This window comes from Zosterops lateralis, assembly GCF_965231275.1.
Source record: "Zosterops lateralis genome assembly, chromosome: 29".
NCBI lineage: Eukaryota > Metazoa > Chordata > Aves > Passeriformes > Zosteropidae > Zosterops > Zosterops lateralis.
Window position 1 is genome coordinate 5,229,003 of NC_139789.1, and position 23,822 is coordinate 5,252,824.

The following is a 23,822-nucleotide window of genomic DNA, read 5'->3' on the forward strand; positions in this document are numbered from 1 at the left end:
GCTGCCGGTGTGGGAAACGGCCCGGGGCACCCTCGGAGTGGTATCACCGAGCAATAAGGGCTCGGGCACAAGGAGAAGGCGGTAGGGCCGGGCCCGGTGGCAGGCGGCGGTCCCGGGCACCGGTGGGTCCGGCCCGCCCCGCCCCGGTCCCGCAGGGTGCACGCACTGCGCATGCCCCGGTTGAGACCGGGGGTGCTGCAGCGCCCCCTGGTGGCGGGGAGGAGCGCGGGGGCACCGGGACCGGCCTGACCCCCCCCCCCCCCAGCCGGGCACGGTGTCACCGGCGCTGTCACCGGGCCCACCCTGTGCGCCCTCAGCGGTGTTAAACCTCATAGAAATCACAGAGTGATGGAATGGTTGGGGTGGGAAGGGACGTGGAGGAACCTCCAGTGCCACCCCTGCCATGGCAGGGACACCTTTCACTATCCCAGGTGCTCCAAACCCTGACCAAGCCTGGCCTGGGACACTTCAGGGGTGGTTTGGGATGGAAGGGACCTGCAGGATTATTAAATCTCAAACCCTGCCATGGCAGGGACACTTCCCACTACCCCAGGGTGCTCCAAGCCCTGACCAACCTGGTCTTGGGCACTGCCAGAGATCCAGGGGCAGCCACAGCTGCTCTAGGCACCCTGTGCCAGGGTTTCCCCACCCTCCCAGCCAGGAATTCCATCCCACTATCCCATCCATCCCTGCCCTCTGGCAGTGGGAAGCCATTCCCTGTGTCCTGTCCCTCCACTCCTTATCCAAAGCCTCTCTCTGTGTTTCTTATGGGGTCCCTCCAGCTCCTGAAAGCCACAATGAGGCCACCCCAAAGCCTCTCCAGGCTGAACAATCCTAATTCTCTCTCACTGTCAGCTCCCAAATTCCCAGCCCATTCCCAGGGCAGGCAGGACAGTGATGGAGCTACACCCAGGAGGGATTTAGGCCCTGCTCTCCCACCGTGACAGGATGAATTATCACCCTTTGGGGTTTCCATAGCAATCTCACAGATTTTTAACACCAACCCTGGTTTTTGCCAGCCTGGAAGGGAAAACTGGGAAACCTGATTAACATCCTGCTCTTCCCTGAGAAACTGTTAATTGCCTTTTTGTTTAAGCAGTGCTGTGGGGTTGATGGCGAGGAAAGTGCTGGAAAACCTCTCCCAGTGCAGCATTTCACCCCAAACACTGGGGTTACCCTGAAGATCATCCAGTCCAGCTCCTGGCCCTGCAGACACAACAATCCCAGAGTGTTTTCCTGGAGCTGTGGCAGGGCTGGGGCTGTGCCCTTTCCCTGGGGAGCCTGGGCAGTGCCCACCACCCTCGGAGGAAGAATCTTTCCCTGATTTCCATCCCAAATTCCTGGCACAGCTGAAGCCGTTCCCTGATTCCTGTCCCTGGTACCAGAGCAGAGATTGGACCTGTCTATCGGGAGAAAGTTGCAAATTACAATATACTTATTATTAATAATATTATTGTTATATTAAATGTTATTATTATTATATTAACAAGCGATGGGTTAAATTGCAGAGGGGGACACAAACACTGACCTGGGTACAAGGGGTGGAAGGTTTATGGGATGTCAATGCCATGGAGAGAATTTTGGCCAGGAGATTCCCCCTCCCCAGCCCTCCCTGCCCCAGCCCTCCTCTCCCCGAGCTCGCAGCCCCCTCATCGCTCCCCATCCTCACCGGGGACAGCGGGGGAGCCTCAGGCCGAGCCCACCGGGCCCTGCCCTGCCCTGGGGGCACCCACCTGCCGCCATCTTGGGGGGCAGCACCCACCCACTCCCCCCTCCCACAGAGCTCGCAGGGGCCTCCTCCCTCCCCGCTCCCGCCGCTCCAATCCCCGCCACCGCCGTTATCTTCCCGGTGCGCTCCCGGTTTAAGCAGCGCGGCCCCTTTAAGACTCCCTGAGGGGAGGAGGCGTGGCCTGGCGGGGCGTGGCTCTGGTTGAGGGGGCGTGGTTTGTAGGGAGGGGGCGTGGCTACGGGAAGGAGGGGGCGTGGCCTGAGGGCAGCGCGCTCGCCGATTGGTCAGCGCCCGGGGCGCGCGCGGGCGGGCCCCGCCCCCTCCTTCCCCACCCCCGGCGCGCGTCTGGTCACGTGAGCCGGCGGCGGCGCCCGGCGCGGTGGACGCTGGAGGCCCAAGATGGCGGCGGAGCTGGTGGAGGCGAAGGTGAGGGGAAAAGCGGCGCCGCCGCCCCCGCCCGCGGGGGGACCCGGCCCGGCAACCGGTCGGCTCCCGGAGAGAGACACACGGCGGAGGGCGGCGCTCTGAACCGCGGGGGCGGCGCTCCGGGGCCGCCCTCTTAGATTTTTACCTCAGAGACTGCCCCGCCCCGGCCTCAGGGCCGCAGCCCCCGCTGGACCTCCCGGGTGGCCGAACCGGCTCCCGGTGCTGCCCGTTCTCCCTCACGCCGGGTTTCCCTTGCTAATTGCCGGGATTAAAGCTCGCTGGTGCTGCCCCCGCCCCCGGTGCGGGGCTGGGTGCGGAGCTGTCCGGCGGGCGGGGGTCGGCACCGGCTCTGCCGGGGGCAGGGCTGGCTCCATCCCCTCGGGGGATGAAGTGAAGCAAATCCGCCCTTGGGAGTTGTGTTTGTGGAGCTGTTTGTGCCTCGGGGGGGACGGCACCGGGAGGTTTTCAGTGATGCCGGTGTGAGAACCGCGAGCAGCCGGTGCTGGGGGCGTTAAAGGAGCAACGGCGCTCCCGGGAATGTTTCCCAAGGAAGCGACCCCAGGGCTGGAGGGTTTATTTTGGAAGGGGCTTTGCCTTCTCTCTTTAATTCCAGAGGGGAAAATGAGCTTTCCTGACATCCTTGTCACCCCAGAGGTTTTTAGTGGGGTTTGAGCCATCCCACATTTGGGTTCCTGAAGGGAAAAACACCCAGGAATTTTGGGAATTGTTGGGAATCCCCACAATCTATGTGCTTCCCTTCCCTGCTCGCACAAATCGAGCCCTCGCTTTTGCTTTCTCTGGGGTTTGTTGTGGTGTCGCTGCTCAAATCTCATCATTAATTCCCTTAAAAATTGAAATTCTGGGCTCCAGCTCCTCTTCCCACCCTCAGAGTCCTGGGTGAGGTGCTGGAGGAATTCCTGTTTTGCTCCTGGGATACCCCAGTGCCTCCTCCTTGATGAATTTATCTTTCCAAATGCACCTTTTATCTTCAAATCCCTCGGGGCAGAGCAAAGCTCTCTCCATTTCCTACAATCCTGGTGGGATTTGATCAGCCTTGATGATCTTGGAGGTCTTTTTCCAACCTTAATGATCCTTGATTTGGTTTTTTTTAGTCAAAGAAAAATTGAGGCACAAAGGGTTTCACAGGTGGAGCAGCACCATGAACCCAAAGCTCTGAAATTCTTTGATTTTTTGGCAATTAAACATCTTTATTTTTTTATTTTTTTTCCCCTCATCAGGGATATTTTGGGACTCATCACGACTCCCAGACAGTGACACAACAGCTTTTGGGTTTTTAGATTAAATGACATATGTAAGGGGAAAAAAAAAAGGAGAAAAATCAAATGGCATTTTTTTTTCCTCTCTCATTTAATTCCCACACAGCCCAAAGTGGCTGTGAAATGTGTCTGGAAACACTTGTAGCTTTCTTAAATATATCTTATATATATTTTTTAAAAAAATATATATATATACATAATACATATATAATATATTTATTTTATATATATACATACATACATATATATATATATATATATATATATATATGTATAATCTGTAGCTGATTTATTCCAGGAAAAGATAAGATTGTTACATTGTATTTTATGCCTTTTTTAAAAATTATTAATTCAAAAATGGGATGGAGGTTTGGGAAGATCTACTGGATCTTTGTTGCTTTTTTTTTTTGTGGGGTTTCTTCTTGATTTCTCATATTCCCCACAAACCAAGAAGGATATGGAGAGTGAATATATGTGGAATATCTTGAATTTTCCAACTTTATAAAGTGGTTTTTTTTGCCATTTTAAGGCAGTTTGGTGTTCAGGGCACTGAAATGCTCTGAGTTTAACAGAAATAATTCCTTTTTTAATGAGAAATTGCCTTGTGGCCTTTGACTCTGCTGAGATTTACAGGCCTGAACTGCCACAGAGAAGGAATTTTGGAAGGCTGAGCTGGTTTTTGCTCCTTATCAGACACTGAAATTGATAATTCAGGCAGCTCCTGGCTGGGATCACAGAGAAATGTTTGCTGTTGTTCTCCAGGGAACACTCTGCTCTCTTTAATAATCTCAATATTCTTTTATTCCCTAAAATATGTTGTTTTTTTAAAAGATCCTGAGGCTGCAGGGAGGATTCTGGAAGGGTTTTCCCATCCAGAAATCCAGGACTGACTCACCCTCACCCAGTCAAAGTGATTTTTATCCTGTGCCTTGCACTGAGACCATTTGGGATTAAATTTTCCACATTTCTCTGGGAATTTTGGACACCTCAGGGACACCTCTTGGTTTAGATCTTTGAGGTCTCTCCTGCTCCCAGCTGAGCTGTTTTGAGGATTGTTAAAATGATTTTCGAGTGACTTTGCTGGTGATTTTGTCACTTTAGGTGATATTTCAGTGGGTGATCTCTGCATTTGTGTTCAGTGCAAGAAATGGGAACCAAACAAGAAATGGGCACCAAAATCAGCAGCCCATGAGCTCTTCCACAAGTGAGATTTCTTGATTTAGATCTTTGAGGTCTCTCCTGCTTCCAGCTGAGCTGTTTTGAGGATTTTAAAAGTGATTTTTGAGTGACTTTGCTGATGGTTTTGTGGGTGATCTCTGCATTTGTGTTCAATGCAAGAAATGAGAACCAAACAAGAAATGGGCACCAAAAACAGGCACCAGCAGCCCATGAGCTCTTCCACAAGTGAAACCTCTTAGTTTAGATCTTTGAGGTCTCTCCTGCTTCCAGCTGAGCTGTTTTGAGGATTTTTAAAGTGATTTTTGAGTGACTTTGCTGATGGTTTAGGTGATATTTCAGTGGGTGATTTCTGCATCAAACAAAAAAACCGGGAATCAAAAATCAGGCGCCACCAGCGGGTTTTGGGGGTTTTTTTAAAACATCTTATAAAGTGAGAACTGCACCTTTGTTTTTTTGCCTCTTATAACTATGAGAACATCTTTTAATTTTTTATCCCCCAGAACATGGTGATGAGTTTCCGAGTCTCAGATCTTCAGATGTTGCTGGGTTTTGTTGGCAGGAGTAAAAGCGGACTAAAACACGAGCTCGTCACGCGAGCTTTGCAGCTGGTCCAGTTCGACTGCAGCCCCGAGGTGTTCAAGAAGATCAAGGAGCTCTACGAGACCAGGTACAACAAGAAAAGCTCCGAGGTGGCTCCGACAGCACCACACAGGGCAGAGACTGTGGCCCTGCACTCGTCGTACGAGCGCGGCAGCGCCGTGCCCCGGACTCTGCCGGCCGCCAGCATCGATTACCCGGCGCTCTACGGGAAATACCTGAACGGACTGGGCAGGTTGCCCCCCAAAGTGGCCACCAAGCCGGAGGTTCGTTTGGTCAAGTTGCCGTTTTACACAACGTTGGATGAGTTGTTGAAGCCTACAGAGTTAGGTGAGTTTGGGGGGTTTTTGTTGGTTGGTGGTGTGTTTTTGAGGTGTTTAGGGGTGACTTCTTTTCAAGGTGTTTGAGGTGGTCTCCAAAGTGTTTGGGGTGACCTCTTTCCAAGGTATTTGAGGGTGACCTCTTTCCAAGGTGTTGGAGGGTGATCTCTTTCCAAGGTGTTTGGATCTGATCTCTTTCCAAGGTGTTTAGGAGTCACCTCTTTCCAAGGTCTTTTGGGGTGACCTCGTTCCAAGGACTTTGGGGGTCACCTCTTTTCAAAGTGTTTGGGGTGACCTCTTTCCAAGGATTTTGGGGTCACCGATTTCCAAGGTTTTTTGGGGTCATCTCTTCCCAAGGTGTTTGGGGTCACCACTTTATAAAGTCTTTGGGGTGTCACCTCTTTCCAAGGTGTTTGAGGTGATCTCCAAAGTGTTTGGGGTGATCTCTTTCCAAGGTGTTTGGGGTCACCTCTTTCCGAGGTCTTTGGAGGTGACTTCTTCTAAGGATTTTGGGGATGGCCTTTACCCAAGGTCTTTAGGGGTCACCTCTTTCCAAAATGTTTGGGTGTCACCTCTTCCCAAGGTTTTTGGGGGCACCTCTTTCCCAATGTGTTTGGGGGTGATCTCTTCCCAAGGTATTTGAGGGTCACCTCTTTCCAAGGTCTTTGGGGTGTCACCTCTTTCCAAGGTGTTTGGGGTCACTTCTTTCTGAGGTTTTTGGGGGTCACCTCTTCCCAAGGTCTTTGGGTTGACCTCTTTCCGAGGTGTTTGGAGCTGATCTCTTCCCAAGGTGTTTGAGGGAAACCTCTTCCCAAGGTGTTTGGTGTCACCTCTTCCCGAGGTCTTTGGGGTGTCACCTCTTTCCAAGGTCTTTGGGATTACCTTTTTCCAAGGTTTTTGAGGGTGACCTCTTCCCAAGGTTTTTGGGGTCACTCCTTTCCCAAGTGTTTGGGGTCACCTCTTTCCAAAGTGGAGCTGACCTCTTTCCAAGGTGTTTGGGGGTGTCACCTCTTCCCAAGGTGTTTGGGGTCACCTCTTTCTGAGATCTTTGGGGTGCCATCTCTTTCCAAGTTTTTTGGGGTCACCTCTTTCCAAAGTCTTCTAAACCACAAACTCTCCAATCACCAGACAACAACTATATTATTTTTACTTTTAGCCCAGTAACTCTCAGCCCAATCTCAGGCTGTGTCGAGGTTGAATATTAGACAGAAATTTTTCATAGAAGGAGAGATTAAACACTGGAATATTCTGCTCAGGGAGGTGGTGGAATCACAATCTCTGGATATGTTTAAAAAAAGATATTTTACTGGATGCCAGGGTTTAGTCGAGGTGTCAGAGTTGGGTTGAACTTGCTGATTTTGAAGGTTTCTCCCACCCTACACATTCTGGGATTCTCTAACCAAATACCAAAGCTCTGCCATTTGGACCTTTTCACCTTATTAGAAAAAAAACCCACCCAAAACCATGAAGAAAAATGTGGTGAAGGATTTATCCTACACTCTAAATCCTCCATATTGCCCTACGTGTATTCCCAATTATAATAATATTATTCTATTCCCAATTATAATATTATTATATTCCCAATTTTGGTAATATTATTATATTCCAATTATAATAATATTATTCTATTCCCAATTTTCATAATATTACTATATTCCAATTATAATAATATTATTCTATTCCCAATTTTGATAATATTACTATATTCCCAATTATAATAATATTATTATATTCCCAATTATAATAATATTATTCTATTCCCAATTTTGGTAATATTACTATATTCCCAATTTTGGTAATATTACTGTATTCCTAATTATGATAATATTAATATATTCCCATTTATGGTCATATTATTATATTCCCAATTATGATAATGTTACTATATCTCAATTATAATAATATTATTCTATTCCCAATTTTGGTAATATTACTATATTCCCAATTATAATAATATTATTATATTCCCAATTATAGTAATATTACAATACTCTAAAGCCTTAAAATCTTAAATTTTCAAGGTTTCAGTGGTTTTATTAATTAAAAAAAAAATAATCTGGGTTTTCTCTAAAATTGTGTGTCTAAAGCCTTAAAATCTTAAGGTTTCAACGTTTTTAATGATTAAAAAAAATTCTGTATTTTCTCTAAAATTGTGTGTCTAAAGCCTTAAAATCTTCAAGGTTTCAATATTTTTGTTGGTAAAAAAAAATCAGTTTTTTTTCTCTAAAGTCCTGAGGTGAGACCCCTCCTCTCTCTCCAGAGGAATATTTATTTCTGATTTTGCCAGTGTTTAAAAAACAGCTGAAAAAAGAGGGAAAGTGGCTTTTTTATACACAGAAAATGCTGGAAAAAGGGAGAATTTTCAACTTTTTAAGGTTTTCAACTGAAAAAAAAAATCCCTGACATGAAGCATCTTGTGGATAAAAAAGGGTGCCAACACCTCAAATTGTATTTTTGATTTTTTTTTTGTGCTTGTCACAGATTCTTGTGTGTTTTGAGGGGTAAAACTGGAAAAAGAGAATTTTTTTTTGGGGTGTGGAGGCTGATTTTTCATTATTTTAATTTGAATATTGTTAATTGATGTTAAATAGAATATTGTGGTAGAAAATTCAGTGTCCAGATGAGTTTTGTTTATAAATTCATGTGGTGATGTCAAAATTCTCTCCTAAATCATTCCACAGCTTGAGCTGGGAAAAGATATTTATTGTGGCTTGGAGAGGAAATAAATAAAAAAAATAAAAATAAAAATAGATGAAGATTTGATTGTGTAGAAACAAAAAGAAAAAAAAAAAAAAGGATTAATTTTATTTTATTTTATTTTATTTGAATGGTGTGACAAAATAACTGAGTGGTGACAAAGTCCAATATTAGAATTGTGAATAATTCAGTGTTCAATGTGTCTCAGTCAGCAAATTCAGTGTGGAGATTTTGAAGAAAAAACCAAATTTCCAAAAAAAACATAAATTTCCAAACAAGTAAATGTGTCTCAGTCAGCAATTTCAATGTGGGGATTTTGAAGAAAAAACAAATTTCCAAAAAAACCATAAATTTCCAATCAAATTGTGTATAATTCAGTGTTCAATGTGTCTCAGTCAGTAATTCCAATGGGGGGATTTTGAAGAAAAAAAACAAATTTCCAAAAAAAACCCATAAATTTCCAAACAACTGATAATTGTGTATAATTCAGTGTTCAATGTGTCTCAGTCAATAATTTCAATGTGAGGATTTTGAAGAAAAAAAACAAATTTCCAAAAAAACCCATAAATTTCCAAACAAGTGAGTGGTGACAGAGTCAAAGTCCAACATTAGAATGGTTTAATTCAGTGTTCAATGTGTCTCAGTCAGCAATTTCAATGTGGGGATTTTGAAAAAAAAAACCAAATTTCCAAAAAAACCCATAAATTTCCAATCAAATTGTGTATAATTCAGTGTTCAATGTGTCTCAATCAGTAATTCCAATGTGGGGATTTTGAAGAAAAAAAACAAATTTCAAAAAAACCATAAATTTCCAAACAACTGATAATTGTGTATAATTCAGTGTTCAATGTGTCTCAGTCAGCAATTCCAATGTGAGGATTTTGAAGAAAAAAAACAAATTTCCAAAATAAAACATAAATTTCCAAACAAGTGAATGGTCACAGAGTCAAACTCCAACATTAGAATTGTGAATAATTCAGTGTTCAATGTGTTTCAGTCAGCAATTCCAATGTGGGGATTTTGAAGAAAAAAACAAATTTCCGTAAAAAACATAAATTTCCAAAGTGCAGAGAGCCTGGATCCCCTCGCTGGGATTCCCAGATTTTATCCCCAGGTGTCATTAAGTGTCTCCTGGATCAGGCCAGGAGTGAAGGTTCATTAAATTCAGATTTTCCTGGTGGTAGGTGACACCTCCCCTGGGCCAGGCTGGGCCCTCAGGAGGTTTTGGGGGATTTTTCTGTTGGTTTGGGAGGTTTTTTTTGGGGTCACGATCAGATTTCTGATCTCAGGTGGATCTGCAAAATTCCTCCTTGTTTTGGGGTTTTTTTTCCAGTAGAAATTTAATTTTTATGTATAAAAATATGTAAGTATGTTTATATATAAATATATGAATATATAATTTATATATTTTATATAAATAAATCTATATTTTTATATAAATATATAAAAATAATTTTTTATATTTTTATATAAGTATATAAACATCGAAGTATTTTATATCTATTTTATATATTTTTATATTTATATATGTAAATATATGAATATAAAATATATTTTTATATATTATATAAAAATGTAGATATATTAAAATAACTTTTATATTCTTATATAAATATAAATACTTTATGTAAATATTAATATTTTTATATTTTTATATTTTATTATAAATATATAATTTTTATATAAATATATAACTATTTTATATTTTTATATTTATATATAAATATACAAAATATATTTTTTATATTTATATAACTATTTAAATTTATATTTTTATGTGAATATATAGATATATAAAAGTATATTTTTATATAAATATATAAATATTTTAGATATTTTTGTATTTATATATAAATATATTTCTATATAATTATATATAGATATATATTTTATGTATTTTTATATTTATATATAAATATATAAATATATAAATATATAAATATCTAAAGGAAGGGTATAAAGGGAGAATGAACTGATCTATAAACACAAAATAAATCATGAACAACTCCTCACTTCTCCAAATCAGTTTTGCTTTGTCTTTGTGTGGCTGAACAATTTTTTATGGGCATTTTTTTAATCAGAAACATTAAAAATTTCTTTTTATTGTTGTCCTTGTCCATCACCAACTTGCTAAAAACACCTGATGAGATGTTTTATTTTCTGCTGGTTTTTGTCAGGAGATATTTTGGACAGAAACTGCAATTAAACAAAAGTTCAGTGAAGAATCTTAGTTTAATTTTTATTTTTTTCAACCTCCATTTGCATTTTTAAAGCAGAAAAAGGACTCAAATTGTCACCAAATCTTCCAAAAGCTGCTGAGGTTTTATCCTCCCTTTATTTCCTATTTTTCATACAAAAAAATTCACTTTTTCCTACTTCCTGAACTCATTTTATCTTTGACTAACCCTGCAGTGCAAACAGAACACCCAATTCTCACTAAATAATTTTTAAAAAAGTTATTTTAACACTTCCTCTTTTATTTTCCTCCCGTGACTTTCAGCAGCTCAGAGCCACAAAAACCGAAAATAAAAAATATTTGGATTGAAGAGAAGGTTGAAACAAAGTTTCTCACGTCTCAAAACTTCATTTTCCCCACAAAACTTCATTTCCCCCACATTAAAACACACTTGAAATTAAATTTATCAGCAGAGTTAATTCTGAATTCTTGTTAAATCTCTCTGAGGGTGAATTGCTGTCCCACCCTCAAGGTCAGGCCTTTGGAAATCCTGTTTTGTCTCTTCCAGCTGCTTTTTGTGTTGCTTTTTTATTATCTCACCTAATCTTTTTATTGTCGTTGTTGTTGGGGTTGTTTTCTTTTTTTTTTTGCTGCTTATTCTGGTTGATTTTTGGGTTTTTTGTGTCAAGTTCAGGTCTCTTTTTTGGGCTTTTTGAGGATGTGGTGACCACTGGTGGGGTGAGCTGATGGCTCTTGAATTATTTGAGAGATGGAAAGAAAAAATAATAAATAATTTAAAAAAAAAGAGAAAAATTAACTCCAAAGCCTGTGATGGTTCTATGAGCAAAGCTCTAAATCAAATCAAAATTACCAAAACAGGTGAAAAATTGGAATTTTGGGGTGTGGGAGAGAACCAGACTTGGGAGCTCAGGCCATTGGAAATCCTGTTTTGTCTCTTCCAGCTGCTTTTTGTGTTGCTTTTTTATTATCTCACCTAATCTTTTATTGTTGTTGTTGTTGGAGTTGTTTTCTTTTTTTTTTGCTGCTTATTCTGGTTGATTTTTGGGGTTTTTTGTGTCATGTTCAGGTCTCTTTTTTGGGCTTTTTGAGGATGTGGTGACACGATGGCTCTTGAATTATTTGAAGAATAAGAAAGAAAAAATAATAAAACAAATAATTTAAAAAAAAAAAGAGAAAAAATAAATCCAAAGCCTCTGATGGTTCTACTGAACAATGAGCAAAGCTCTAAATCAAATCAGAATTACCAAAACAGGTGAAAAAATTGGAATTTTGGGGTGTGGGAGAGAACCAGACTTGGGAGGTCAGGCCTTTGGAAATCCTGTTTTGTCTCTTCCAGCTGCTTTTTGTGTTGCTTTTTTATTATCTCACCTAATCTTTTTCTTGTTGGGGTTGTTTTCTTTTTTTTTTCCTGCTCAGTCTGGTTGATTTTTGGGGTTTTTTGTGTCAGGTTCTGGTCTCTTTTTTGAGCTTTTTGAGGATGTGGTGACACGATGGCTCTTGAATTATTTGAAGAATAAGAAAGAAAAAATAATAAAACAAATAATTTAAAAAAAAGGAGAAAAATTAACTCCAAAGCCTGTGATGGTTCTATGAGCAAAGCTCTAAATCAAATCAAAATTACCAAAACAGGTGAAAAAAAATTGGAATTTTGGGGTGTGGGAGAGAACCAGACTTGGGAGGTCAGGCCTTTGGAAATCCTGTTTTGTCTCTTCCAGCTGATTTTTCTGTTGCTTTTTTATTATCTCACCTAATCTTTTTATTGTTGTTGTTGTTGGAGTTGTTTTCTTTTTTTTTTTGCTGCTTATTCTGGTTGATTTTTGGGTTTTTTGTGTCATGTTCAGGTCTCTTTTTTGGGCTTTTTGAAGATGTGGTGACACGATGGCTCTTGAATTATTTGAAGAATAAGAAAGAAAAATAATAAAACAAATTATTAAAAAAAAAGAGAAAAATTAAAACAAATCATTCTAAAAAAAGAGAAAAATTAAATCCAAAGCCTGTGATGGTTCTATGAGCAAAGCTCTAAATCAAATCAAAATTACCAAAACAGGTGAAAAAAATTGGAATTTTGGGGTGTGGGAGAGAACCAGACTTGGGAGATAAACAGAGCAAAACAATCACCTCGTGCTCTGAACTGCTTTTCTCACTTTGATGGACATTTTTCACATTTTTTCTCTCTTCTCTCCTCAGTTCCACAGAATAATGAGAAGCTCCAGGAAAGTCCGTGTATTTTTGCATTAACACCGAGGCAGGTGGAGCTGATCAGAAATTCCAGGTATTTCTCCTCCTCACTGGGTATTAACAATTCAAGAAAATAAATAAAATAAAATAAAATAAAATAAAATAAAATAAAATAAAATACAGCTGCATAATTCCAATAATTCCTGCCTGTGGAAGCTTTTTATTTTTATTAGGATTTGTGTGAGGACATCAATGAGTTTTGGGAGGGAGTGAGAGTTTCAAATTCACCCATCCAGGTCCTTAAATTTCACTGCTCTAATTCCCCCTGGAAATGGTTGATTTGGGCAGGAAAAGAGGGATGAAATCACCATCCATGACCTAAATCCTGTGCTGGGCTGGTGGAGGAGTGTCTGCAGCCTTTTTGCCTTTTGGCAGGTTCAAAAGGCAGAGTGTGAGGCTGTTTTTGCATCTGAAAAGGAATTTTATTTGCCTGAGGAAATATCAGGGATTAGGATTTAGCCTTGACCTCTGTTAGATGGAATTTTGGAGATTAAAAAAGAGTCTCCTCAGTCAGAGGTGGCAGTGCAAGGCAAGGGAGGTTTCCTCTCTTGCCTGACCTGCTCCCTTCATGCAGAAGAATTCTTAAAAAAAAAACAAAATTCAACGTAAAATCTTGAAATATTTATCTCTATCACAAAAAAAAAAACCCAAAAAACCCAAAAAAAAACCCCCAAAAAACCCCACCCCGATCCCCCCCAAAAATAAAATAAAATAATTAAATAAATAAATAAATAAATAAACACCCACCTTGATCCCCCCCCCAAAATAAAATTAAAAAATTAAATAAATAAATAATAGAAAAAAGAAACACCCACCCCAATCCCCCCCAAAAAATAAAATAAAATAAAAAAATTAAATAAATAAAAAACCCACCCACCCCAATCCCCCCCCAAAATAACATAAAATAAAAAAATAATTAAATAAATAAATAAATAATAACACCCACCCCCAATCCCCCCCAAAAAATAAAATAAAATAAAATAAATAAATAATAATAATAATAAAAAAAAACACACAACAACCCCCCCAAAAAAAGACCCAAAAAAACCTCCAAATTTGGTTATTTTAAATACCCTTCTTTTCTCTTCCATTTGTTTCCTGATTCCAGTTAAAATCCTGTCAGGAATAGCCCCTGATGGAGATTGAAATATTCCTTTAATATTCAATCCCTTGGTTTGCATGAACAGCTTCAGCTGAATAAATTAAACACAAAGAATCTTGACCTTAAAACCCAGTTTTCAGAAATTCTCACAAATCACCAGAAGGCACCTGAAGAGTTTTAAAAAAACCCAGAGAAAAGCTGTAGGAAAAAAAAAATTATAATAATTACAGGATCACTGATATTTGCAAGGGGGAATTGTGCAATTTAAATAAAGTTCTGTGAGGTAATTTTTTAAAGATCTATTTAAAAAAAAAAAAATAGGAGCAGCTGAAATTCTTTGGTCTGGCAGTTGATTTGGGTGATTTTTCTTTTGAGGGTAGGGGATTGTTTTTAACATAATTAATTTGAAATTTTTATTTTTATTTTTATTTACCAGGGAGTTGCAACCCGGTGTGAAATCGGTTCAGGTGGTGCTCAGGTGAGGACAGGGGGACACCAGGGGAGGAGGGAATACAAGTTCTAACGTGGATTTCATGGCTCCAAAGAGAATTTCCAGTGAATTTATTTTGTTCCTGGACCTCACAGGAGCATCTTAAATCCACTTTAGAGCAGAAACAGTCTGAGGGAACAGGGATGGGGATTGGGATTGGGATCTGTGGGGTTTGGGGATGTGCAGATATTATTTGGGATATTATGGATTGTGTTTTTTTTGTGCCCAGAATCTGCTACACAGACACGAGTTGCCCTCAGGAGGATCAGTACCCTCCCAACATCGCCGTCAAGGTGAACCACAGCTACTGCTCCGTGCCGGTGAGGACGGGGGACTGGGGAGGGAAAAATGGGGGAAAAAATTGCGGAATTTAGAAGAAAATTGCTTTCCTAATGAGTGTCAGATTATAGAAGTGCACTGCGAATTTTTAAAGCTAATAAAGCTAATTTTTATAGCTAATAAAGCTAATTTTTAAAGCTAATAAAGCTGATTTTTTAGCTAATAAAGCTAATTTTTTAGCTAATAAAGCTAATTTTTTATGGACTAGGCGTGCTGTCAATGAGCTGTTCTGTATAAAGGCTCCATCCTCTTTACAGCTGCATTCAGTTCCTTCCTCCCATCCCTGAGACCTGGGGCTGAGTGGGATTTGATGGAGATGATCAATAGATGGACCTTGAGTAAAAAAATTAATGTCTGGTGCTGGATGACACGAAAAAACTACATTCACCCATCAGGTTGAGAAGTGAGGAGAGAAAAAGAAAGTTTATTATGATTTGGGGTTTAAATAGAGTTTGGACTTTGAGCAGCAATTGGGGGATGAGGTTGACACCTCTCCAACCTCACTGGTGAAACCAAAAGTCCGTCAATTTGTCCTTCCCCTTGGGAAGGAACACAATTTACAAAATATCAGTCTTCATTTTTGTTACAAGCATGAAAAAGCTGCAGTAAAAATGCGAAACAATCAGAAGGTGACAAATATCTCTATTTAATCTTGCTGCTCTAGGGCTACTACCCCTCCAACAAACCCGGGGTGGAACCCAAGAGGCCCTGCAGGCCCATCAACCTCACCCACCTCATGTACCTGTCGGCGGCCACCAACCGCATCACCGTCACCTGGGGCAACTATGGCAAGGTGAGAGTCCCCAGGGAACCCCCAGAGCTGCCCAGGGAGCCCCCAGAGTGCCCAGGGAGCCCCCAGAGTGCCCAGGGAGCCCCCAGAGCTGCCCAGGGAGCCCCCAGAGTGCCCAGGGAGCCCCCAGAGCTGCCCAGGGAGCCCCCAAACTGCCCAGGGAGCCCCCAGAGCTGCCCAGGGAGCCCCCAGAGCTGCCCAGGGAGCCCCCAGAGCTGCCCAGGGAGCCCCCAAACTGCCCAGGGAGCCCCCAGAGCTGCCCAGGGAGCCCCCAGAGCTGCCCAGGGAGCCCCCAGAGTGCCCAGGGAGCCCCCAGAGCTGCCCAGGGAGTCCCCAGAGTGCCCAGGGAGCCCCCAGAGTGCCCAGGGAGCCCCCAGAGCTGCCCAGGGAGCCCCCAGAGTGCCCAGGGAGCCCCCAGAGCTGCCCAGGGAGCCCCCAGAGAACCCCCAGAGCTGCCCAGGGAGCCCCCAAACTGCCCAGGGAACCCCCAGAGCTGCCCAGGGAGCCCCCAGAGTGCCCAGGGAGCCCCCAGAGCTGCCCAGGGAGTCCCCAAACTGCCCAGGGAGCCCCCAGAGCTGCCCAGGGAGTCCCCAAACTGCCCAGGGAGCCCCCAGAGCTGCCCAGGGAGCCCCCAGAGCTGCCCAGGGAGTCCCCAAACTGCCCAGGGAGCCCCCAGAGCTGCCCAGGGAGCCCTCAGAGCTGCCCAGGGAGTCCCCAAACTGCCCAGAGAACCCCCAGAACTGCCCAGGGGGCCCCCAGAGCTGCCCAGGGAGCTCCCAGAGCTGCCCAGGGAGCCCCCGAGCTGCCCAGGGAGCCCCCAAAGCAGCCTCCTCATCCTCTCCTCCCTCTCTTCCCCAGAGCTACTCGGTGGGGCTGTACCTGGTGCGGCAGATGACCTCAGCAGAGCTGCTGCAGAGGTTGAAAACCATCGGCATCAAACACCCCGAGCTCTGCAAAGCACTGGGTGAGTGTTGGCTCAGGGAAAAGGAGGGGGCCCTGTGTGCAGCCTGCTGGGGGAATAAACACCACCATTGTCACCTCTGCTTCCCCTCCAGCTGTGTAAAACCCCACTTTTTATCTGAACAGACTTCGCTGAGCTGTGTGGGAGAGCTCACCCCAAACCCGTGGTTCTGGTGGCTCTGTAGTTGGATTTAGGATTTGGGCCAGGTCCGTGTCGTGCCGCTGTTCGTTGTGACTGGAAAAAAGGGGCTTCATGCCTTCAAGCTGAGTCAGTGTGAGCAGCATTGAGCCTCGGGATTTCCAAAGGAGATTTCTGGAGCGAGGGATCCTGGTGACAATGTCCTCTGCTGCCCCAGTCTCTGGGAGCCCTTTGGGGTGGCAGTGGGATGTCACCAGCAGCACTTTGATATGCCTTGAGAGCTTCAGAGAAGAGAGAGATGGTCCCCAGAGATGCTTATCCCAAACCACTCAGGTAAATCCTCCTGTAAAAACCTTTCTGGAAATGAGGGGGAATTTACCTTTCCAAGGTGGAATCTTGACTTGGAGCTCACGAGTGTGGAAGATTCCCAAATTTTCACATTGCTGGATAAAACCTTCTCACTGTTGAGTTCTGTGTGGGAGAACTGACCTGATGATCCTGCTGGTCTTTAGAACTGTCCAGATCCCAGAAAACTCTTCCCAAGGAAAAACTGTCAAGGAATCCCAGGATGATTTGGGTTGGAAAAACCTTAAATCCCATCCAGTTCACCCCTGCCATGGGCAGGGACACCTCCCACTGTCCCAGGGTGATCCAAACCCTGTCCAGCCTGGCTTTGGACATTCCAGGGATCCAGGAGCAGCCACAGCTTCTCTGGGCACCCTTTGCCAAGGCCTCCCCACCCTCCCAAGGTTTCTCCTGCCCATCTTAACCTCAATTTCCCCCTCTTCAAGCCATTTCCTTATCCTGTCACTACAATTCCTGATGAAGAGCCCCTTTCCAGCATCTCTGGAGCCCCTCCAGGGCCTGGAATGGTGTTGGGAGGTCTCCACTGAACCTTCTCTTCTCAGCCCATCAGTTTTGGAGGTGGATTGTAGTTCCCAGGGCAGGAGATGATTCCAGGTGTATCCAACCTGCACCCACCTGGATTTCAGGCAGGGATCACAGTTGTATTTGGTGACTTTAAATAAAACCAAATGAGAGCAATGTCTTCTATCAGCTCCTTGGTGGTTTTATGCTTGGGAGTTGTTTGGATCTCCAGAAGTGGAGATCCTAAACTTTGCTTTTCTAGCTCTGGTGTGCTCTGCAAATAATTCCCTGTCACTGGAGCTGCCCTTTGACTTCAGTCACATCTCCCTGCTGACTCATCCTCCTTTGCATAGAATTCTGTAAAAGTTAACACAGGAACATTATCTGAGGACAGATTACGGCTTTGGATCCAAAATCCCCAATCAGGAGATCCCAAAAAAAAATTCTCCTTCCCATATCTCCCCAGTAATTGATGCACAGAGAAGGCTCTTACAAAGAACTTCATAAAAAATTAAGCTTGGATGAAAAAAAGCTCCTAATGTGAGGAAAAACAAGCCCAAATCTTGTAATCTCCTGGGAATTTCACATCTGAGAAGTCACTCTCTAATTAAAGCTGGGTGTCGCAGAGCTGCGTGTAGCCTCATCGTCTGGAGACATCTTGTTATGATCTGAAAAGGTCAAAAGAAATGCTTGACTTGCTCCAAAGAAAAACGGTGGTGGAGGTGTCAGAGGCAGTTGCAGACAGCAGTGGGAGCAGCAGCTCCTCCTCAGGACTTGGGGAGCAGTTCAAAGCTCGTTCTGTTGATTTTTTTGCACCTTGGTGAGGGACCTGCCCATGTTGGACCTGCCCATCTGCTGCTTTCTTTGATTTCCCTGCTGCTCCTCTGGGTTTTCCTTTTCAGGGGCAGGATCCCTCCTTTCCCAACATCTGATTCTTCCCAGCTCTGTGCTGGGTGGCTGCTGTGCCTGGTTTTGCATGGCTGCCTTGCTCTGAGCTGGGGTTACCTCTGGGTCTGCTGGTGGTGGAATGTTCTGGAATAAAGGAGGTGGTCAGCACAGAGGCCGAGGAGTGTCAGCCCTGCAGTGCTGAGAGGAGGCTTGATAACCTGATGGAAAAAGGATGAGATGTGTTTTTCCCCTCTCAGTTTGACTTATGGGGGGGATTTGCTCTGAACTGAATGAATTTCCCCTCATCCTGCTGCCCCAGAGCTCAGGAGGGAATAAAAACAAACCCCACCGTGCCCAGGCTGGAGCTGAATCCACATCCTCATTCCCTCCCTGGCAGGGAAAACGATCCATACACACCCCAGGGCTGGGGTGAGCTGCTCCTCCTGTGCTGCACAGCGTTGCCAAGGGCTGGGTTGGGGTTAAATGTTGTGTCCTGTGCTCTCCCTGCAGTGAAAGAGAAGCTACGCCTGGACCCGGACAGTGAAATCGCCACCACCGGTGTCCGAGTGTCCCTCATCTGCCCGGTGAGTCCCTGCAGGGCCTCGTGGAGCTGCATTTTGGGTTGGAAAGGGGCTTAAAACCATCCAGTTCCACCTCCTGCCACATGCAGGGACACTTTTCACTGTCCCAAGGTGATCCTGGACACTTCCAGGGATCCAGGGGCAGCCACAGCTGCTCTGGGCACCCTGTGCCAGGCCTGCCCACCTTCACAGCCAGAATTCCTTCCCAATATTCCTTCTGGCATTCCCTGTGTCCTGTCCCTCCATCCTTTGTCCCAAATCCCTGTCCAGCTCTCCTGGAGTCCCTTTAGGGGCTGGAAGCAGCTCAAAGGTTTCCCTGGAGTTTCGCTTTTCCAGCCTTGGGCACTTCCAGGGGCAGCCACAGCTGCTCTGGGAATTCCAGCCCCTCCCCATCCTCACAGCCAGGAATTCCTTCCCAAAATCCCACCCAGATTGGAGCCATTCCCTGTGTCCTGGAATTCCACTTTCTGTCCCAAATCCCTCTCCAGCTCTCCTGGAGCCCCTTTAGGGACTGAAACCCCAACTCTCCCAGTTTGCTCCAAAACCAAGGAGCTCCAGCTCTGATTTTGTCCAGACCCCAAATCACACTCCCAGGGCAGCTTTGCCAACTCACAAATATTTTTTTTTTCCTCCTGAGGGGCTCAGGGAGGGTTCCTTGCCAGGTGTCCTGGCTGATCTCTGTCTCTCTGCTCCCACAGCTGGTGAAGATGCGCCTGTCGGTGCCGTGCCGGGCCGAGACCTGTGCACACCTGCAGTGCTTTGATGCCGTCTTCTACCTACAGATGAACGAGAAAAAACCCACATGGATGTGCCCTGTGTGTGACAAACCTGCCCCCTACGACCAGCTCATCATTGATGGGTGAGTTTTGCACCTCTCTCTGCCTTTTCCCCACCAGGTGCAGCATCCAGCTCTTGGTTGAAGTTCACTTTTGAAACTTTTGGAAGTTTATTCTGCTGGTGCAATATTCTGGTTTCTGCTGGTGAAATAATCTGGTTTCAGTGTTTTGGTGTGTTAGAGCAAGGGGATGATTCCAGGTGTATCCAACCTGCAGCCACCTGGATTTCAGGCAGGGATCACAGTTGTATTTGGTGACTTTAAATAAAACCAAATAAGAGCAATGTCTTCTATCAGCTCCTTTGTGGTTTTGTGCTTGGAAGTTGTTTGGATCTCCAGAAGTGGAGATCCTAAACTTTGCTTTTCTAGCTCTGCTCTCCCCTCCATGCTGGGAGGGAACAGGCTTGGGCTGCAGCACTTTTGGGGTGAGTTTGGAAGCAGCTTTGTTGTCCCCAAAATTCTGGGAGCTTTCTGTGGGCTGGGACCACCAACATCCTCGTGGTGCTGGCCAAGGACTGGTGGAAATGATCTCCACCCTCATGTCTGTGTGATTGGCCTCCACTGCAGGTTCCTTGTAGAGCAGGGAGAGTTTGGGGTGATGTTTGGGGTGCCTGCAGCTCCCCTGGCACAGGGAAGTGAGCAGAGCAGTCTGTTCCCAGCCTCACTGAGGATTCCAGGCTGCCTCTGTGGGCCCTGGGCAGATCCAGGAGCTGTGGCTTCCCAGGCAAGCCTGGAGCAGCCTCAGCACAGATAACCTGTTTGCTTTGTCCCCTGGCCAACCCTGACAGGAAAATCCAGTTCCTTGGAGATCTCTGGCAGGGGAGAGATGAAGGGGAAGCTGTGAGGGGTTGGGTTGTGGAACCCCCATGGATCAGCTGTGCCTGTATCCTGCATGAGGAGGAGCAGGATGTCCCTGGGGAAGGCTCAGGAGACTTTTGTCCCTGCTCAGGGCTGGGTTTGATGCCAGTTCTGTTGGGTGAAGTCCTTCCCAGATTCCCTGGAAGGGAGAGGGGGAAGCTGGCACTCAGCTGGGTGAAAGAAAGAGCCAGAGGCTCCCCAGCAGGGAGGGAGCTGCTTGCTCAGGTCTGGGATCCTCAGGGCCTCGTCAGCTTTTCGGTGGTTGCTGTGCTGGAGATAGGATTGGCTGTGGGAACAATTCCTGCAGGAGCTGGGGAAAGCTGAAACTCCCACTGGAGTACCACAGAGTTTTCCTCACCTTGGAAGTCTTTCCACTAGGAGTTCTCCTTCCTCCTGAAGGAAAATGCTCAAGTCCAGGAGGGAGTGAGGCCTGGCAGAGGAGCATTTCCAGATAAACATCCCAGGCAGATGGTGGGACACAGGAAACAAAGCCAGTCCCCAGTTTCCCTGGAATCATTCCAGGTGTATTTTCACGTTGTTCCCGTTGCAGGAATGTTGTTCTGGTGGCTACTGTGGAGATTTGGGAAATAAAAGTTAGGAAGGAAGAAGGGAAGTGCAGCTTGTTGGATGGCTGAGTTCCTAATGCCAAATCCAAATTCCACATCTCACCTTTTGCTGGGAATGTCCCTGGGAATGTCCCGTGGGATGGGGCAGCAGCTGCCTGCCTGGAAGCAGTGCCTGGGAAACTGGGTGAAGAGGCAAAACTCTCTTTAATTGCAGCTAATTAAGCTGGTAGTTGATGGTTTGAGTGCATGGGCAGGAAGGGCTGGGATGGATTTGCACTGTCAGAACCTGCACTGGTTTTATGGGGAATAAAGTCCGTGACTCCAAGGGCTGTCAGCTCAGGAGCCAGCAGCAGGTTCCTTTTAAATGCAGGGTCAGTGCACACGCCCTGCACATTGCCAGGGGTGTGACAGCTGCTCCTGTGCCCTCTGCAGGCTCCTGTCCAAGATCCTGACAGAATGTGAAGATGCAGACGAGATCGAGTACCTGGTGGACGGCTCCTGGTGCCCCATCCGAGCCGAGAAGGAGCGGAGCTGCAGCCCTCAGTGCCCAATCCTGGTTCTGGGTGAGTCTCCCTGGGGGGAAAGGCTGAAAATCCCTGGGGAAATCACAGAATTCCACAATGGTTTGGGTTGGAAGGGACCTGCAGGATCATCCGATGTCATCTCTGCCATGGGCAGGGACACTTTTCACTGTCCCAGGGTGTTCCAAGCCCTGTCCAGCCTGGCCTTGGACATTCCAGGGATCCAGGGGCAGCCACAGCTGCTCTGGGCACCCTGTGCCAGGGCCTGCTCACCCTCACAAGGCAGAATTTCTCCCCAACATTCCCTCTGGCAGCGGGAAACCACTCCCTGTGTCCTGTCCCTCCATCCCTTGTCCCGACTCCCTCCCCAGCTCCCCTTTAGCCTCTGGAAATGGCTCTGAAATCCCCCTGGAGCCTTCCCTTGTCCAGGCTGAGCAGCCAGGAGCGTTGAACCCTTCCTGAGCTGGCCATGAGTGGTTCCAGCTCCTCCTCCTCTGCCGCAGGTTCCTCGGATGTGAACGGGCTCCTGCCCACGGCCAACGGCACCGGCGAGAACGGCAAAGCCCCGGCGGACGTTGTGGATTTAACACTGGACAGCTCATCCTCGGAGGAGGACGAGGAGGAGGACGAGGAGGAGGATGATGATGATGAGGGACCCCAGCCCAAACGACGCTGCTCTTACGAGAAAGGTTTAGTCTCTGCCTGCTGACTGCAGCCACGGCTCGGAATTCCCAACGGACAGACTTGAATACTCTGGTGCTTATTAAACTGGAGGAGGGGGAGAACGTCCTCTCCCACCTCATCTCCCTCCCTCCCCTCATCTCCTGTGACTTTCCTATTCCAAATTACTCATTAAAACGAGAAAGGAAAAAAAAAAAAAAAAAAAAAAGAAAAAAAAAAATCAAAAATCAAAAAAAAAAAAAGAAAAAAAAATAACCACGACACAAACAAAACAAAAAAACCATTGAGCTGCTTCTTGGTTGGAAAACGACCCCACTCAGAGCCTGAGCCTGAACTGGAGCCTGAAGTAAAGAAAAGTGTCTTAAGCCAGGCAGGATCCTCCCTCACCTGGATCCCGGGATCGGGGGAGCTCCCCTGCACACCTCCAGGACACCCACCCCTGCATCTCCAAAGCCGTGTGCAGTTCGATCCTCTCTTGTTAATTAACCATTCCTTAATTAATCTAAAGGTTTTGCTGGACGTGTGAGTCCGGGGCGGGGCGGGGAGGGGGGGCGTGGGGAGGGCTCTGGGGGTGGGATTGTCTAACCCAGCAAGGATTATTGAGGAGGGGGGGGTTTGTAGGGGTGGGACTGGGGGCATGGGGTGCCAGGGGTGACATGTCCCGGTTGGAAACGCACTGTTCTAGCTCGGAGCTCCAGCAGCTCTGCACCTCATGTAAAGAGACACGTTTGGAATTTTAACCTAATCCCAAGGGAAAGTGTAGAGGTTTGTGCAGTAGTGACTCGTTTTAGTTGAGCAGAAGCCATGGGGAGGGGGGGTGGGGGGTGGGAGGGGGGGGGCTCGAACCACAGATCTGTTGTATTTTTGAAGTGCAATAACTTTTGGTGTTTTTGAAGACTGACAAGGGCTGCGCATTCCCTTTTCGTTGAGGTTGGTTCTGGAGGCGGCGGCGGTGACCTGCAGGACACCCCCAGCCCTGGGGACAGTGACAGTGACCTGCAGGACACCCCCAGCCCTGGGGACAGTGACCTGCAGGACACCCCCAGCCCTGGGGACAGTGACAGTGACCTGCAGGCCACCCCCAGCCCTGGGGATGGGGACAGTGACCTGCAGGACACCCCCAGCCCTGGGGACAGTGACAGTGACCTGCAGGACACCCCCAGTCCTGGGGACAGTGACAGTGACCTGCAGGACACCCCCAGCCCTGGGGACAGTGACCTGCAGGACACCCCCAGGTCTGAGGACAGTGACCTGCAGGCCACGCCCAGCTCTGGGATGGGGACAGTGACCTGCAGGACACCCCCAGACCCAGGGATGGGGACAATGACCTCCAGGCCACCCCCAGCCCTGGGGACAGTGACAGTGACCTGCAGGACATCCCCAGCCCTGGGATGGGGACAATGACCTGCAGGACACCCCCACATCCAGGCCTGGGGACAGTGACCTGCAGGCCACCCCCACACCTGGGCACACCTGGCAGATGAGCAGGAGCAGGGCAGGGGGATCCTTCCAGAAAATGCCGGGTGGGGGAATCTCAGTTTTTAG

At 46.1% G+C, this 23,822-nt stretch overlaps 1 protein-coding gene across 1 annotated transcript; it reads left to right on the plus strand.

Annotated features, from left to right (window-relative positions):
• Positions 1 to 2,095: 2,095 nt before the first annotated feature.
• On the plus strand, positions 2,096 to 22,532 carry PIAS4 (protein inhibitor of activated STAT 4). The gene is made up of 11 exons (XM_083880010.1): positions 2,096 to 2,155; positions 5,112 to 5,538; positions 12,610 to 12,694; positions 14,199 to 14,240; positions 14,482 to 14,572; positions 15,256 to 15,384; positions 16,240 to 16,345; positions 18,746 to 18,819; positions 19,515 to 19,675; positions 21,508 to 21,638; positions 22,100 to 22,532. Exons 1-11 carry the CDS (start codon positions 2,129 to 2,131, stop codon positions 22,303 to 22,305), a joined length of 1,479 nt encoding a protein of 492 aa, XP_083736136.1. The 5' UTR covers positions 2,096 to 2,128; the 3' UTR covers positions 22,306 to 22,532.
• The last annotated feature ends 1,290 nt before the right edge of the window (positions 22,533 to 23,822 follow it).